This window comes from Bombus affinis, chromosome 10 (assembly GCF_024516045.1).
Source record: "Bombus affinis isolate iyBomAffi1 chromosome 10, iyBomAffi1.2, whole genome shotgun sequence".
In the NCBI taxonomy this organism is placed as follows: domain Eukaryota; kingdom Metazoa; phylum Arthropoda; class Insecta; order Hymenoptera; family Apidae; genus Bombus; species Bombus affinis.
The window spans coordinates 9,087,227-9,106,683 of record NC_066353.1 but is presented as its reverse complement, the minus strand read 5'-3'; the positions used below and the strand labels follow the sequence as shown (position 1 = coordinate 9,106,683).

General features: G+C 33.5%; 3 protein-coding genes across 6 annotated transcripts in view; 2 read left to right on the top strand and 1 right to left on the bottom strand.

Moving 5' to 3' along the window:
• LOC126921076 (DNA-directed RNA polymerase II subunit Rpb4-like) overlaps positions 1-19,457 on the bottom strand; it is a 260,919-nt gene that overhangs the window by 59,722 nt on the left and 181,740 nt on the right. The gene's annotated exons all lie outside the window — the stretch shown is intronic.
• On the top strand, positions 1,932-18,612 carry LOC126921074 (cytochrome P450 6k1-like). Its single transcript, XM_050732294.1, has 7 exons — positions 1,932-2,085; positions 3,073-3,606; positions 3,681-4,052; positions 4,350-4,534; positions 4,648-4,936; positions 6,641-6,811; positions 18,400-18,612. The coding sequence occupies exons 2-7, from the start codon at positions 3,084-3,086 to the stop codon at positions 18,405-18,407; spliced, it is 1,548 nt and encodes a 515-aa protein (XP_050588251.1). The 5' UTR covers positions 1,932-2,085; positions 3,073-3,083; the 3' UTR covers positions 18,408-18,612.
• Positions 14,012-18,612, top strand: LOC126921073 (cytochrome P450 6k1-like). 3 transcript variants are annotated; one of them, XM_050732291.1, is made up of 6 exons: positions 14,012-14,171; positions 15,614-16,147; positions 16,360-16,731; positions 16,987-17,171; positions 17,282-17,570; positions 18,219-18,612. In XM_050732291.1, exons 2-6 carry the CDS (start codon positions 15,625-15,627, stop codon positions 18,395-18,397), a joined length of 1,548 nt encoding a protein of 515 aa, XP_050588248.1. In that variant the 5' UTR covers positions 14,012-14,171; positions 15,614-15,624; the 3' UTR covers positions 18,398-18,612. The 3 variants fall into 3 exon arrangements, with proteins under 3 accessions (XP_050588248.1, XP_050588249.1, XP_050588250.1); XM_050732292.1 differs by having other exon boundaries at positions 14,030-14,154; XM_050732293.1 differs by lacking the exon at positions 14,012-14,171 and adding an exon at positions 15,006-15,277.

Here is a 19,457-nt window from a genome sequence, read left to right as displayed (position 1 = left end):
GTAGAAACGTCTGAAATTTCCAGTAACTCGTCAGTTAATTTTTTAGTTAAGCTTTAAATATGTTTGAATATCGAGTCAGAAAATTGCCATTGCACATTTTACGAACATTAAATATTGTACGACAGATATGTGGTATGTATTATTCGAGATTGGTAATACGGATTTTATTTATCAAAAATTCTTTAAAAATTATGATCCTGATTGTTATTTTACTCTGCCAATTAGTCAGAGATGACACTTGATCTCGTTTGTCTAATTATGAAGTATATTGTTTGGATCCATCTGCTCAGATAATTGGCTGACTTCATTTTCATTCGAGAGCCAAATCTTTCGAACAAAATTATTAAAATATCTTTCATTTTCTACTCCCGTTTCCAAATTTTTTGAAAATAACTCTCTAAAAATGATCCCCAAATTTTCCATTAATCGATATTTTGGTAATCGTTCGATCCATTAATCAGTGTTCCGACAATCGAGCTTTCATTCTATTAAATTTTGTTTTAATCGATAATAATCTTACATTACAAGATTATAATTTTACTTGATAACACATATAAATCAAGTAGATGTCATAATTTTTAATAAATATTGCTTTTGAAAATATGACTTTGCATAAACATTTGTAGTCTAATCATGACTACGAATTAAATGGAGTAAATGAAACTTCATGATAATCCTTATCTATTATTTACGTTTATTATAGGTGTATATATTGCATCAATCCTAATTACGATATTACGATGACATTACGATAAACACGTGTACGTCCAAGTGACTTCTAAATTCACACACGAAAACTTAGTTTATATTTTTACAATTTCAAGTACAAGAAACGTAACTAGTTATTATTCAAATGGACATGATGTGTACATAATAATTTTGCTAACGTCGACTTCCGTTAATGAATAAAACAGTCGCAAAAGTTACAATATTGAGCTCTATGTATATGTGTGAAATTAAACATAATTTTTCATTTATATATTCATTAATTTGTTATATAACGTAATAAATAGACGTTGTGGTTATATACACTTGCATCTCTTTTTTTCTTCCGTAAGACATTGTATAATATTATGCAAAACAGCTTTTACATTAGAAGTTAAGCGAGAAGATATATAGCTTTAATATTAAACAAAGGAGACTCTGATATTTATCAACATATCTGTTTAAAAATAACTTTATTATTAATGTATCTCTTTAATCGGTATTTGTCAGCCGTTCGTCATTCCGTCAACGAATAAAAAACAGAATTAATTAAACTCCAATTCAATGCGAGAAAAAAATTAAATCTCGAATTTTGCGGTGACAGTATGATCAAGTAGTTAATTTTCTTTTTGCCGCTATACAACTTAGTTTTTACTCGTCCTTCATAAATACAATAAATCTTCGATTATTTCATGAAGCTCTAAAATACAACTTGACATAAAATAACATAAAATAATATAAGAGGTCATAAGATAACAGGTCATTACGAGATTATCGCTTCGTATATGTTTCATAAGTTTTACTGTACTTTATACTTGATTATATATTTTTATATTATTATTATTATATTATATATTATTTACTTTAATCTATTTAAAATGAATATCCAAGATCTGATACTATTAAAACAATGTTTGCATTATCCTCAAACTAGATGTACGTGCATCATCAGTGTGTATGGCTTTATACGTACAAGTATAATAAGTCCAAACAACCGTTGTTTGAAGATTCGCGAAGAAAAATGCCGTGGGGTCTCGTTTTGGCAAATTTACAACCACGCAGAATATTTCAATCGGTTTATAAGCTCCCGGCTGGAAATATTCGCTTCGCTATTAAAGTTCTCACATTCTTTTAAACTTCTTACTATGGAAACTAAAGTGTTTGTTAATTGCATTATGTCAGCGATAGATGATTCAACGATAAATTTCTTAGGGGAGGGGGAACTAGCTGATTTTACATATATACCGCGACAGCCGACTATACAGAGATCATTTTATAAACATAGATCTTAAACAGATTTTCTCTTCTTCGGAAATGTGAATTAGATATCTGCTATTACATTATAGTGCTTGTGACAACTGAAGTATTCGTTTCATAGCAGTACGTACTGTATACCTCACTGTAAAACATACCGCAGAATTAAACTATTTGTTCTAATTTTCTATTATTTACTGACAATTTTCGTTCTTTGTTTTGTAAATTAAATTCAAATGTGACGTAACTCTGACTCGCGATTTTATGTATACTGTAATTTCTTACTTTTTTCTTTCTTTTCTGAATAATTTACTCAGTTTAATCGAACAATATTTTCTTAATTACACTGAAATTTCATTGTTTAGTCTTTTATTAACCCCTTGTCGTACTTTATCGAGTCAGACTCGCGGTGAAGATTTTGGACCAAACATAAATATCGCGAGTTTGACTCGCGTCCAGATACTTGGGCCAAATGTAAACATAATAAGCCCAGTTCGCGGGCTGTTTTCTTTCCCGTTATCTGTTCAGCGCGCGTTGATGTCTATCGTTTGGGCCCGAGTTTCGTCGAATTAATGGCACGGGAAGGGGTTAATAGCCATATAGGTGGAAAAGAAAGCAGATTTCACCAAATCCGAACCATCATACAGATCAATCGCGGATACAATCATTAGACTTACACTAAAATGATTATTCTTGTGAAAATAATTTACATTCACCTTGCAACTTCCATTTGAATAAAGTATGTCTTTTCTAACGCTGTGTTTATTCAACATACCAAGAAGTTATTAACTGATTAAATAATAGATAATTGCGTTCAGGGAAATAGCAGGGTTATACTAGTGCATTACGTCTCTTTTATGAAAACATCAGGAAAGACGTGACTATAATACTATTTGTAAGAAGGAAATTAAACGTAAACAAAGATTTCTTTCGCACATATTAAATGGAACATTACAGCGAGTGCTATTCTTGAGATATTTATATATTCTGTGCGTTTCATACATTTTCATGCCTTTCAACTTCCCATGAATGCATGAAAATCTGTAGTTCACGAATGATTAATAAATACGAGTATTATTTTTTGACACTAACAACATGTTTTTTATCTGTCAGATTCATAGAAAATGGCTCTGTTAACGCCATACTGGGGACTGGATGGCATCCTCATCCTATCATCCCTAATGGTTTGCGCTTATCTGTTCGTGACTCGGAAATTCAACTACTGGTCGAAACGAGGCGTGAAAGAGCTTGCACCTACGCCCTTCGTAGGCAACTTCATGGACTGTCTTCTGTCAAGGACATCAGCCTCAGAATTTGTCAGGGACCTGTACAATTACGGCGAAGGTTTACCTTTCTTGGGATTCTACATCTTCGACAAGCCTTACCTCTTAGTTCGTGATCCAGAACTCGTGAAGCACGTCCTAGTGAAGGACTTTAACTATTTCGCTGATAGATACGCGAGTGCAGATGAGAAAAATGATCGTCTTGGATATGCAAATGTGTTCATGATGAAAAATCCAGAATGGAAATCTCTCAGGGCAAAATTAACACCGATTTTTACCTCGGGCAAGTTGAAGAAAATGTTCGAGTTAATGCAGATTGTCGCTGATGACCTTGGGAAACATCTCGATTCGTTGCATTTGGAGGGTAAGCCGCATTTCATGAGAAACTGTTGCTCTATGGTGCGATGGACTTCAAATTTTAAATAATATATGTTTCAGGCGAAGGAAAAGTAATCGAATTCAAGGATATTTGCGCGAATTTCACTACCGATATGATCGGTAGCACTGCGTTTGGCTTAAAAGTAGATTCGTTGGAGAATCCAAAAGCACCGTTCCGTGAATATGGCAGGAAGATCTTCGATTATGATTTCTATCGTAACATGGAATTCCTTACTATATTCTTCTTCCCTGGATTAGTCAAGTATCTTAAACCGAAGTTCTTTGGAAAAAAAGCCACTAACTTCCTGCGATCTCTTTTCTGGGATGTGATCGAACAACGAGTCGGTTCGGGTCAAAAGAGGAACGATCTCATCGATTTGCTAATCGAGATGAGGGAAAAATACAGGAATGACGAAAGTCTGAAGGATTACAGTACGTATTTGTTGCAATGTTTTACTATCTTCTGTTGATGAAATTATTTAAGAATCGTCAGAAATCAGAAATTTCGAACAACATGCTCTGCGAATTACGATTTCATTCGTATTCTTATTTCTGTGAACTCCCAGTGAAACAGGCGAAAAATAAATATAATTATATTCATGTTACAAATTGAAAATAGTGCCCAGATATCTATATTTGCTAATTTGCTTTGAAGTTAGTTTCCAATTGTACTAAATATATTAGATTGTCTTGCTGAACTCTTGCGTATGATTAATTTGCATGTCTCAGAATTCGAGGGCGACGATTTAGTATCACAAGCAGCCATATTTTTTACTGGTGGTTTCGAAACATCTTCTACTACCATGTCTTTCACACTGCACGAACTTGCAATGAATCAAGATGTACAGAAGACACTTAGGGCAGAGATTCACGATGCTCTGGCGAAAACTGATGGCAAAATCACATACGATATGGTACGGTAACTACAAAGATATTAACTTAGAAACACATGAGAGGAAAACGAATAACATCTGAGGAATGTTATAACGTAATTATAAACATAATGATAAATATCATTTTTTTACAGCTTATGACTTTACCATATCTCGATATGGTTATTTCGGAAACTCTTCGTAAATATCCACCTCTAGCATTCTTGGATCGAGTCACTCTTGCCGATTACAAAATGCCTAATTCCGATCTGGTGCTAGAGAAAGGTACCCCAATATTTATTTCGATGATGGGTTCGCACTACGATCCGCGATATTTTCCAAATCCGGAAAAATACGATCCACTTCGATTTACCGACGAAGCTAAAAGTGCCAGGCCAAATTTCGTCTACTTTCCCTTTGGCGAGGGTCCCCACATCTGCATTGGTTAGTAAAATTTTTGTAAATATGTTCCAATATCATTAACGTTAGAACTATCGATGGCATAATTATGAAAATAGCGTTAAATGAAATACATATATGTGTAGAAATTTATGCATTTAGGACATAGGTACATAAATGTCGTGATCAGTATTCGTTTCTTTAAACAGTTCCTATATTATTAACGATAAGGTATTTATCTTTTTACGTAGGACGATTTACAATCGCTTCAATTAAGATTGACAATACGCAATGTGTGGAGATCTAGCACTTTCTGACGGTAGTCAAATGACTTTATGACTTTTATCAGTATATAATCATATAGTCGCAAATATCTTTTATTGAACTTGTAAACAATCTTTACACGTGCACTTCACACGTAAAATCCTTACACTTTGAAACATCAGAATGTTTGCATGACGAATGTTCATTGCCTATTGAATGAAAAATGATATTCTAGGAAACAAGGCTAGATTTGACCTCTAAGTTATGCATATCTTCTAGTACACATATGTATCTCTCTTGTGCAATAGTCGTTTATCATGTAGAATATACTTATTTGCATATGATATTATTGCACAGATAAGATAGAAGTTTTTGCGCTGAAGGCATTTTTGCATATGCAATTGTTGGAAATTTACATATTGAATGTTAAATTTCAAATATCATATGTATTAATGCATTTTGTGAATACGTATTTGTGAAATATTCATATATGTTGGAAAACTTTGTAATTGGATATTGCCATAATTTTTGGTACTTATAATCGATTAAATTATCTGTTGACTTGTACCTCATAAAATTTATTCGTAAAATATGACTGCTTTTATTATTACACTTTCTATCATTATGCAAGGGAATAATACCGATATATTGCTAATTGTAATTCGCAAAACTATATTGATAATACTTATTCAGTTATGCAAAAGGTCGTGATTTGTAATAATTGATAGTGGACGGATGATGAAATTACTTTAGACACGTATACTCAATGACATGCGAGAATATACTAGATAATATTTTTGTGCGTAATTCTGGATAACTAACACTTATATAAACCAAATACTCATCAGAAAAAATAACTTTCTGTTTTGATAACATGATATGAAAAGACTCGTTCGTAACATACTTAATTAAAAATTCATCCTCTTACAAATAAAGTAGAAAATTTGCACGTACATATAGAGAACATGTATTAAATAATTATGAAAAGTGCATTATTATATACGAACCTATGTATTAAGGAATCTGCACCTCTTTGCTTTCAAATCTCTTTTGACTCGAGAACGTGCATACGGTAAAATTAAACATCACCAGTTATATGCTGAGGTGACTTACAATTATAGAGGATGACTAGAAAATTTGAAAACGGGAGAATACAATGTAAGAGAACTTTATCTCCTTTGCTTACAACTACTTGACGAGAAACTGACTGAATGTGAATAAATATTTAATAACACATTCTACCGCATTACCCACTAGACATAATAATTGCGTACAATTTACCACATTCTGCGATTAGACAAATTGATACAGTTTATGATTATTAGACAAATGGAATTTTACCGTAGCACACATTCTCGAATAGATAATTGATTATGTTCCTATTCTTGTCACTGGCATTATAAGAAAGATGCAAGTAGCAACGTGTCTCTTTAAACATTCTGTTGGCTGTCACTTTTAATCTTAATCTTTCATTTTTCGTTTCAGGTATGCGATTGGGACTCATGCAATCCAAACTTGGAGTCGTACAGGTATTGAAGGACTATGAAATTTCGCCTTGTGAGAAAACCAAATCTCCAGTGATCCTAGATGCCAAAGCACTCACTACGACAGCTTTAGGAGGATTATATCTTAACATTCGAAAAACTACCACTGCTGCTGGTTAAACGAAGCTAAAGCTTTACGAATCGCGTTATGCATTACAATCTTCTGCTTTGCTTGTGATAATTTATATATATTTTACTATTGACGAAGCTCAACGAATGTCATAGTGATTTCCTTCTCGGGAGAAATGAATATTTAGATATCAAATATATTTTAAAATCGTAATCCTAAATACTTGAAAATTGTGATTTTAAATATGTGAAAATAATGAAACTGATTTAGAATTAAATAATATTAAATAATACGGAATTTTGTTTCTGTAGTTTCTTTGTATTGCAATATGAAGGAAGCATATTGCATGCAGAGGAAATAGAATTCTCTTTCACTTACGTTGTCACGTACATGTATTTGATTAATTCAGTTATTTTCACTTACAAACCAAAATAATCGGCCCATAGGCTGTCACATGACCAGTGCATAACCACTAATTAATTTACGATAAGACATCGGATAGCTTTGTAATTAAAAATTTCCTTAATTTCTATTACAATTTAAAATTACTGATCATAGTTGATCATACAATTATCAATTGACCTATAATTTTAAAATTTATTCGCAAAATATGACTGATTTGATTATTACATTTTATATCATGATGCAGCAGAATAATACTGATAAATCATTGCAGCTTGCACTTTATAGTTATATTTAGTACAGTAATATTTTAGTGACAATGCTTCTTCAATTGTCCATAAAGTCGTTGGTTATAGGGTATAGTGTATGTTTAAGATATGCATTTTAGGTAGTTTTGCTCTAGGTTATGCTGCGAAATGATAAGAAATATTTGCGTGTAATTATAGCTTACTGACACTTTTACAATTCAAACTTTTGTTACAAAAGATAGCTTTCTGCTTTAGCGCGACGGTATGAAAAGACCGGTTTGTACCATCCGTAATTAAATATATAAGACAAAATTAAACATTACCGGTCACACGTTGAGATAAGTTAGAATTACAGAGGATGACTGGTAAATTTGAAAACGGAATACGGAAAACGGAATCTAACAGAAGTCTACCTTCTTTGTTTATCTACAACTAGTTAAGAAGAAACTGATTGAATGTGAAAAAATATTTAATCACACACTATACAGCATTATCTACTAGACATATTAATTAGGTACAGTTCACTATAATCTATTATCAGACAAATTGGCACAAATTATGATTATTAGTCAAATGGAGTTCTACTGCGGCATATATTACCGAATAAATGACTGTTACCAAGATAATATTCTTGTTACTCGCATTATAAGAAATACATATATCCAATAAAATAAACAGTAATCGAATCTTTGCAGGGTAAACCAACATAGTGTAGTGAAAAATCCTACGCCCCCCAGAAATGTAAAAATTTTATGTACGGAGTCTATATGTCCTATATCGCAAAAAAGGAACAATGCCCCTCGTGATCAACAGACGATTAGTATATATTATATTAATAACTGAATTGAAATAAAGGCAATTTAAGACATGAATCATATAAGTCATAATTTCCTGTATCGCCAAAATATCCATATTTGCTAATTTGCTTTCAAGCTAGTTTTTAAATATATTGAATATATTAGATCGTTTTCCTGAACTTTTTCGAACTTTAATTTGCATGTCACAGATTTCGAGGGTGACGATTTAGTATCACAAGCGGCCATATTTTTTATTGGTGGTTTCGAAACATCTTCTATTACCATTGCTTTTACACTGTACGAACTTGCATTGAACCCAGATATACAGAAGACGCTTAGGGCAGAGATTCACGATGCTCTGACGAAAAATGATGGCAAAATCACATACGATATGGTACGGCAACTACACCGATATTAACTAAGAAATACGTGGGAGGAAAATGAATAACATCTGACGAATGTTATAACGTAATTATAAACATAATGATAAATATCATTTTTTCACAGATTATGACGTTACCGTATCTCGATATGGTTATTTCGGAAACACTTCGTAAATATCCACCTTTAGCATTCATGGATCGAGTCACTCTTGCCGATTACAAAGTGCCCAATTCCGATTTGGTGCTAGAGAAAGGTACCCCAATATTTATTTCGATGTTGGGTTCGCACTACGATCCGCGGAATTTTCCAAATCCGGAAAAATACGATCCACTTCGATTTACCGAGGAAGCCAAAAGTTCCAGGCCAAATTTTATATACTTTCCCTTTGGTGAGGGACCCCACAGCTGCGTTGGTTAGTAAAATTTTTCAAAACATTTTCCGACATCTTTAATGTTCAAACTATCGATGGCAAACGTATGAAAGTAGTATTAAAAGAATCGAATTGAAATATATATATATGTGCATAAATTTATACTTCTAGTTATACTAGCAGTTACAAAACACAATTGGATTTGACTTTTAGATCATACCTTCTGATATTATTATTATATACAAACCTTTTTATTAAGGGATGGACACCTTTTTGTTTTGAAATCCCTTTTGCCTCGGGAATATGCATACGGTAAAGTTAAACATTACCGGTTATATTCTGAGATAAGTTACAATTATAGAGGATAACTATAGAATTTGAAAACGATAAAATACTCCGTTTTTTTGTGGAGGAAACCTTTATAGGCGCCCCGCGCTCTCCGAGAAGTGAGCGCCGGATTCGTACCGGCTAAAATATCCAGGGTGCCTGGTGCATGGCAGAAGGGGCCCTGGAACCGCTCATAAGCATGAGGAACAATACAATCTAACAGGAATTTATCTCCTTTTCTTCATCACAAGTTGAAAAGAAACTGATCGAATGTGAATAAATATTTAACAACGCGTTGCACGGTATTATCTATTAGACATATTATTTTGGAACAGTTTACTACATTCTATTATCGGACAAATGGATACAGTTTATGATTATTAAACAAATAGAGTTCTATCGTAGTATAGATCTACCGTAGTATAGACTCCCGAATAAATGACTGTTACTAAGTTTCTACTCATGTTACTAACATTATACGAAAGGCACAAGTATAAACTTGTATCTTTAAACATTCTGTTGGCTGTCACTTTTAATCTTAATCTTTCATTCTTTGTTTCAGATATGCGATTGGGACTCATGCAATCCAAACTCGGAGTCCTACAAGTATTGAAGGACTACGAAGTTTCGCCTTGTGAAAAAAACCAAAACTCCAGTTGTTATAAATCACAAAGCACTCACCACGACAGCTTTAGGAGGATTACATATCAACATTCAAAAGATTACCACTGCTGCTGGTTAAACGAAGCTAAAGTTTTACGAATCGCGTTATGCATTTCAATTTTCTGCTTTGCTTGTGATAATTTATATATATTTTACTATTGGCGAAGCTCAACGAATGTCATTGTGATTTCCTTCTCGGGAGAAATGAATATTTCAAATATATTTTGAATCCTAAATACTTGAAAATTGTGATTTCAAATATGTGAAAATAACGAAACTGATTTAGAATTAAATAATAATAAATAATACGAAATTTTGTTTCTGTAGTTTCTTTGTATTGTAATATGAAGGAAGCATATTGCATGCAGAGGAAATAGAATTCTCTTTCACTTACGTTGTCACGTACATGTATTTGATTAATTCAGTTATTTTCACTTACAAACCAAAATAATCGGCCCGTAGGCCGCCACGTGACCAGTGGATCACGGCTAATTAATTTACAATAATATCTCCCAAAGCCAAACCCAATTTATCAATGCTATTCATTTTCGATTCAATTGTACCAGAATTTTCTTGTAGCCTCGCATATGCAGTTGTGCACGGCGCTTTAGGTTTATCCGACTTTTGTTTATAAGCAGAAAATAAAAAAGTCAGCAAGCAATTCTGGCGCATACATACGACTGTAAGCAGATTTCACTAAAGTGGTAACGACAGTTTATTGCAAACGTCCTGGTAAATAACCGAGACCGCCAATTATATGCGCAGAAAAAAGTTGTTCGAAATGGTAACATCTATAACATATTTAAAAATCGCCGAAGGAAGAGACGAGACACTTTTTCTGCTATTTCGCTTTGGCTGTTCTATTAGCAAATTTTATGTAATAAAAGATAATTTTGTAACAATTCCTGCAGGGTGAAAAACCTAATTGACTAAGAAGAGAAATAAGTTTCGCCCATGCAACTTTTGTATTATACAATTTTATGTAGATTATTAACAGTTATGATCAAAATATTCATACGATAGAAAGAAAATTTATAGTGCGTATATATTTTCTAGCGTATGAAAATTCGATTCTGTCACAAAACTTTAGTTTCCTATGTAATTTTTACATTGTATCATTTTATGTAGGCCTTTACAAAAATTGTATAATGTTCAGAATCTTGGTGCCGTGAGAGGGAATTGTCGTTGTAACATGTCTTCTAATGTGTGAAAACTAACCAGTGAATTGGTTATAACTGAGTTGTTAATAGAACATTAAACACGACTGATAACATTGAAAATATATGAAAAATGAATACGTGGAAAATCTAATCTCAACTTGTACCATTATATAGAAGTCACGTGGCGACATCATTTTTATGACAAAATAATCCTATCGTCATAGATTTTTTTTTTTTTTTTTTTTTTTTTTGCGTGGGGAGGGGAAAATGCTATTACGCATGCCCAGTGACCCGCATCACTGGGTTATGTGGGAGTCGGTCGGATGTCGTTGCCATACCCACTAAAAACCCCTCCTCCTTCTTCCTCCGCTTGGGGGGCAGACAACCCCGGTAAAACCTGTCGGCAGTCGTCAGGGTTGTCCTTTCGTGCCCCGTAGTATCTACTTCTTCGGGCCGTTACTGCTCATGTCGTCCTCTCAGCCAGTTCAGAATACTGGGCTGGTCTCCTTCTGCGGTTTTTCGTTGTTTCATGTTCTTGCCCTCATTGCTCCGCGTAGTTGTTGTTTCGCTCGTTCTCCTCCTTGCTTCTTCCCAGGCCCTCGCTGTCACCCTCCTGTGACACATGACGGTCTTGCAGAATTGCCTAAATTTATTCCAGCTCTCGTCCTTGGCGGTCACCGTGGCGATCAGATTGCCCACCTATCGTCATAGATATCGTTGATTCTATTTATAACCAATCCTTACACGCTTTTAAATATCACGATGTTTGCATAATCTGTTTGTCTAATAAATGTGTAGTATCGGAAAAGGATGGGATTAGGATAATTTAGGTTTGTAAAATTCTCCTAATACTATTTATTAAGATAAATAAAAATAACAAGGATTAATTGGACAGAGAACGATAAATGTTCAACTTGAACTAAAACACAAAAGTCTTATTTCGCTCAAATCACTCTCAATAACTCTCGTCTTCGGCATCCGCACTCGCACGCTCCCGATTCTCAACTCATACTGCACGCCTTTTGCATTCGTTCTCGCCTGCGTCTTAACTAACATTGTCTTTAGCGTCTCTTTTGTTTTTTCCCCGCCCTATAGCGCACGTGTCCCGAAAACGCTCGTGGCCATGGTCACGTAGGCCTTTTCGACGAAACTGTTCAGTTGAAAAGATCGACGATACATTGTTGTACCCAACGACGCCGCGGTTCTCGCAACATTGTATACGGTTCGGCCGATATCTTAGGCCTTTTGTCCACGATATTACAAATGTAAAATTGTAAATAATGTAATTAGAGAAATTGTAAACATTAGCACTTATTTAATAAGATTAGGTTTGATATCTATATATTCTTACGTATGTATCTCTGTTCTACTCAGTAATTTATCATGCGATAATACCATTGCCCCGATAACTTACGAGTTCTAGGCTAAAAATATTTTAGCATATATATGTGGGTTTTGCAATTTTATAATTTATATGTTAAATTTTTTTTTATGTGTTAATATATTTTACGTATGTTTATTTGTGAAATTTTATATATTTTAGAGAACTTTGTCATTGAAAGTTTCCATAATTCTTGTTACACCTCAAAATTACTGATTATGGGTGATTCTAGAAGTATAAGTTGACTTGTAACTTGTAAAATTTGTTCAAGAAACACGACTGCCTTTATTACTACATTTCCTATCCATTATGCAGGAGAATAATTCTTAATCATTGCAACTAGCAATTTTCACAATTTCACTAACAACACTTTTTCAATCATCCAAAATATCATTGGGTATAACAGACGATATAGTGGATATCCACTAGGATATCCACGTCATACGTTAGATATATTCTAGGTCATATTGAAAGATGGTAAAAACTATTTTTGCGCGTAATTTTGTATATTATTGACGTTTATATAACCCAAACTCTTATCATGAGAGATGGTTTCGCACACTGTGAAAAGACTTGTACGTATCATCCGTAATTAAATAAATAAAGCAAAATAAATAATCCCGATTAAAAGCTAAGATTTGGTACAATTATCATGGATGAGTGGAAAATTTGAAAACGCTATACAATTTAGTAGAATTTTATCTTCCTTGTTCACCGCTGGTTAAGAAGAAACAGATTGAATGTGAATACATATTCAACAACGCATTGCATTGCATAACCTTCTATACATAATAACTGGGTACTGTTCACTATATTCTGCGAACAGACGTATTGATACAGTTCATGATTATTAAAGAAATGAAATTCGTCTGTGGTATACCTTACTCACGTTATAAGAAATTCATATATCCAAGAAAATAAACAGTAATTGAGCGTTTGCAGGATAAACCAACATAGTGCAGTGAAAAATCCTACGGAGCCCAGAAATGTAAAGATTTTAATGTACAGAGCCTATATGTCTCGTATCGCAAAAAAATGGAATGCTCCTCGTGATCAATAGATGACTACTATATATTATATTAATAATTGAATTGAGATAAAGGCGATTTGAGTCAGATATCATATAAGTCATTATTTCCTATACCGCCAAGGAGGAAAGTTTATTACGTAGCTTACTTGTCCCGCACCTTCTGGAAATAGGAGAGTGATGGAAGGAAACTTCCCAATGTCTATACTGTTTTGCTTGTGAAAGTTCGTTTCAACTGAGAAAATTAAGCTTTCTATGTTATATTTTTATTGTATTATTTTATAGAAGTGACGCATCGAAATATTTCTTTACAATAATTGTGTCTTTGAAAAAAATATCTTAGTTGATAAGATGAAAATTGTTATCTTCTTGATGCTTAAGTCTGATATAAAAATTCAATCGATCTCGAATTGTACTTTGTCTGAAGGTGATAATGCAACGGTAAAATTTTCAAGAGAGGGGAGATTACATATGAGACATATAAGCAACCACTGCCGACGATACGAAGCTCATTCAAATAAAGTGCGTTGCAAATTTCAGAAATGTTCTCTCATTTTGTGCAAATCTGAATTTGGTATCTGTTAGATTATAGTGGTTGTGACGACTGAAGTATTCGTTTCATAGTGGTACTGTATATTTCACTGTAAAACATACGGCAGAATTAAGCTATTTCTTCTAATCTTCTGTCATTTACAAATAATTCTCGTTCTTTATTTTGAAAATTAAATTCAAATGTGACGCAACTCTGATTCGTGTTGTTATGTATACTGTAATTTGTTATCTTTTCCTTCTTTTCTGAATAATTTACTCAACTTTAATCCAGTAGTATTTTGTTAATTACACTAAAATTTTACTGTTTCTTCTTTCATTAATCGACATTTTCGTGGACAAGAAGGCAGATTCCATTAAATCCGAACGATCATATAGATCAGTCACGAATACAATCATTGTACTTTCACTGAAATCATTCTTTTTGAAAAAATAATTTACATTTACCTCTCAACTATTCTTCCATTTGAACAACTACTTCCATCGCATAGAATATAGTTTTCTTAAATGGTATTCCTTTTCTAATATTCTCCGCTCCTTGATGAAAACTCTAATCTTGAATCATTCTACGCGAGACCCCAGAATATTCAACATTCTGTATCAGCAAATTACTCGCTTATTAAATAATAATAACAATTGTATCCAAAAAGAAAACCGGTTCAACTATTATATTTCATCTTCTTTATAACAAGATTAGAAAAGGGATCCTATTAGATTAATAATTGACAAAGTAAGTTTTGTCGTAGGTCAACAAACATATTTCATTTATTATATATTAACAGATCTCCAGATATTTGTGCATTTTTGTATTTTTATGAATGAAATTAAACACAAATAATGATTTATTTCACCCTCATTAAATAAAATATCATAACAATTGTTTTACTTGAAACATTCATGTATTATGATGCGTATCCCCCAAGATGCGTACAAGAGGCTGGCCGAAGTACAAGGGGTGCGATGAAAACGTAACTTCGAGTTTTGAGACACACCAAGGGAAATTATTTACAACATTATCTAGTTGCCAATATGAATGCCCCAATCGACGTATCGTACACCTTGTCACCGAGGTCCAAGCCTCCAAGTAATCGCTATGATATCGCGATACGTACCCCGTTTTACTCGGGAAGGTATCGATTTTTGGGAAAAAGGACACCAAACTTGAATGACACGCTGTCTACATTTCCCACAGCTTAAGAGGTATGCTGAGCCTGGAAAGAAATAGCATTTCCACTTATGATACTGCAAACTATCGTGTATTTGCAAATGTTTCATTCAGAAAAACATTTATATGAGAAGAGTTGAACGTTCTGTAAATAACGATGTATCTTCCCGTTCCGCGATACGTTGCTCATTTCACCAAATATATTATTATCGTCATTAAACCGAACATCACACACTTTCCATATTCTACACCATCTTCCTACTACACTTTCTATACTTTTATATTTTCCTCAAATGTATAAATATCCGCAATCCAAAAATTATTGATAAATATCGCGTTTCGGTACTAACGAAAGCATTTTTCCTTATCAGACTGATTCAAAATGGCATTGATAACGCCATACTGGGGTCTCGATGGTATCCTGATTGTGTCGTCACTGATGGTTGCCGCTTATTTGTTCGTGACTCGGAAATTCAATTACTGGTCGAAACGGGGCGTGATAGAGCTTCCTCCTACGCCCTTCGTAGGTAACTTCATGGATTGTCTTCTGTCAAGGACATCAGCCTCAGAATTTGTCAGAGACCTATATGAATACGGCGAAGGTTTACCTTTCTTGGGATTCTACATCTTCGATAAACCTTACCTGTTAATTCGCGATCCACAACTCGTGAAGCACGTCCTGGTGAAGGACTTCAACTATTTCGCTGATAGATACGCGAGTGGAGATGAGAAAAATGATCGTCTTGGATACGCAAATGTGTTCTTGATGAAAAATCCAGGATGGAAATCTCTTAGGGCAAAATTGACGCCGATTTTTACCTCGGGCAAGTTGAAGAAAATGTTCGAGTTAATGCTGGCGGTCGCTGACGACCTTGGAACACATCTCGATTCGTTGCATTTGAAGGGTAAGCCGCATTTCTAGTGCATTTAGGTAATAACAGATTAACCATGAGAAACTGTTGTTAGTTCAATATATATTTTTAAAACAATAGCTCTTATTTAATAGAAATGTTTAACAAAATGAAAAGTCAATTCTCTCGATGCGAGAGGCTTCAAATTTTGCAACAATTGTTTCTTGATTAAAAATGCAACAATGGAAATCTAATATCTGTTTTAGGCGATGGAAAAGTAGTCGAGTTCAAGGATATTTGCGCGAATTTTACCACCGATATGATCGGTAGCACTGCTTTCGGCTTAAAAGTAGGTTCGTTGGAGAATTCAAAAGCACCGTTCCGTGAATATGGCAGGAAGATCTTCAATTATGATTTCTATCGTAACATGGAATTCCTTACTATATTCTTCTTCCCTGGATTAGTCAAGTATCTTAAACCGAAGTTCTTTGGAAAAAAAGCCACTAACTTCCTGCGATCTCTTTTCTGGGATGTGATCGAACAACGAGTCGGTTCGGGTCAAAAGAGGAATGATGTCATCGATTTACTGATCGAGATGAGGGAGAAATACAAGAACGACGAAAGTCTGAAGCATTATAGTATGTATTTGCTGCAATTTCTATTAATGAAATCATTTATTTATTTATTTATTATTTATTTGTATCCAAAATCAGAAATTTCGAACAAGCTCTGTGATGATATTACGATTTCATCCACATCCTTATTTCGTGAACTCCTTCAAACACAATTGTATTCACGTTACAAATTGAGAATTGAGCCGAAATATAAATATATTGAATATATCAGATCGTTTTCCTGAACTTTTGCAATGAACTTTAATTTGCATGTCTCAGAATTCGAGGGTGACGATTTAGTATCACAAGCGGCCATATTTTTTACTGCTGGTTTCGAAACATCTTCTACCACCATGTCTTTCACACTGCACGAAGTTGCATTGAACCCAGATATACAGAAGAGACTTAGGGCAGAGATTCACGATGCTCTAGAGAAAACTGGTGGCAAAATCACGTATGAGATGGTATGGTAATAAAAAAAAATGTTATATTAGAAACACGAGATAGACATATGAGTGGTATGTGAAAAAGGTTGTAATATAATTGTAAACATACTAAGAAATATGTTTCACAGATTATGACGTTACCATATCTTCATATGGTTATTTCGGAAACTCTTCGTAAATATCCACCTTTAGCATTCTTGGATCGAGTCACTCTTGCCGATTACAAAATGCCTAATTCCGATCTGGTGCTAGAGAAAGGTACCCCAATATTTATTTCGATGATGGGTTCGCACTATGATCCGCGATATTTTCCAAATCCGGAAAAATACGATCCACTCAGATTCACCGAGGAAGCCAAAAATTCAAGGCCAGATTTTGTATACTTTCCTTTCGGCGAGGGACCCCACATCTGCATTGGTTAGTAAAATTTATCAAAAGATTTTCTAACATCTTTAACGTTAGATCTATCAATGGCAAAAATACGGAAGCAGTGTTAAAGGAGTCGAAGTGAAATACATACATGTACAAACATACGTACTACAAGGACATATATTTCAAGAGTATTCGTTCTTTAAAAGATATCTATTTTGCTAAGGATGATGTATGTACTTTTGTCCCAGAACAATTTGCAATCAGTTTTATTAAGATATATAAAACATTGTAAGTGGAAATCTTAATCTCAACCTTCACGAATCTCGCGGTAATCACTTGATAACAACTTTTATTGTTATGAAGAAATAACCATATCGTCATAGATATCTTTCACTCCACTTGACAATTATCTTTACACGGCTCTAAATCTCATTGTGTTCATGACTTACCAGTCCATAATCTATTAAGTATGTAAAATTATAACTAATATGATTTAAAAAATTCAAGAATACAATAGCAGTTACAAACTACTCGAAAGAGTCGTTCGTATTATACGTAATTAAAAATTCGTTCTCTCACGAATGTGGTAGAAAATTTACGCGTTCCAGTACCAATTCGTATCTTTCAACTTCCTGTTGGCCGTCACTTTTAATTTTACTCACGATAATTTCTCTCTTTCACTCTTCGTTTTAGGTATGCGATTGGGACTCATGCAATCCAAACTTGGAGTCGTACAGGTATTGAAGGACTACGAAGTTTCGCCTTGTGAAAAAACCAAAACTCCAGTAATTCTAGATCCCAAAGCACTCACCACGACAGCTTTAGGAGGATTATATCTCAACATTCGAAAAACTACCACTGCTGCTGGTTAAACGAAGCTAAAGTTTTACAAATCGCTTGTGATAATTTAAATATATTTCACTATTGGCAAAATTCAACAAAAGACATCGTTATTTATTTCTCAGGAGAAATGAATATTTAGATATTAAATACGCTTTAGAATCGCAATCCTAAATACTTGAAAATTGTGATTTCAAATATCTGAAAATAACGATACTTATTTAGTATTAAATAATATTAAATAATATTTTGCTCGATAATAATTTAGCATGTGACAATAGAGTAGTATATTGCATAAGGAGTAAGCATTTAAGCCAAAGATATTTTTCCATAGAGGGGTTAAAAATTTAACAAATTGCAGATTACATTATTTATCATAGAAATTAAAAATATTTATGAGATATTAATGGAGCAATAAGTCGTAGAAACTTTTCTGTGAAATCCGACTCTAAATCCCCTGGATAACTTTGTAATTGAAAATCTCCATAATATTTTTTACCAGTTGGGATTATCTACTTGTCAATAATTTGTACATTTTTATTAATTTTAGTAATTTCACGAATCATCAATTATGTTATTTTTAAAATATTACTACCTGCCTATATTACTGCATTTTTGTCATTATGCAGGTGAATAACGCTGTTACAACACTTCCTCTATCTTCATTGATAACATTTTTTCAATTATGCAGAAGATTATTCATTATAATAGATGATATAATGTATGTTCTAGAATATGTACTTTAAGCAGATATCCTCACGGTCATGTTGGAAGAATGGTAAAAAATATGTTTGCGCGAAATTATAGATTATTGTCATTTATATGACCCAATCCTTTTTAATTTGTACCCCTTATTTGTCCCGCATCGTCTGGAAATAGGAAAGTGATAGAAAGAAACTTTCCAATATCTATACCTCCTTACGTGTGAAAATACGATTCGATTAAGAAAATTGAGCTTCCAATGCAATTTTTTAATTACATCATTTTATGGAAGCTGTTGATCATAATATCTCTTTACGATAATTGTGTAATATTTAAAATATTGGTCCTGTATATAGAAATTTTATAACATGTCTCTTAATGTGTGAAAAT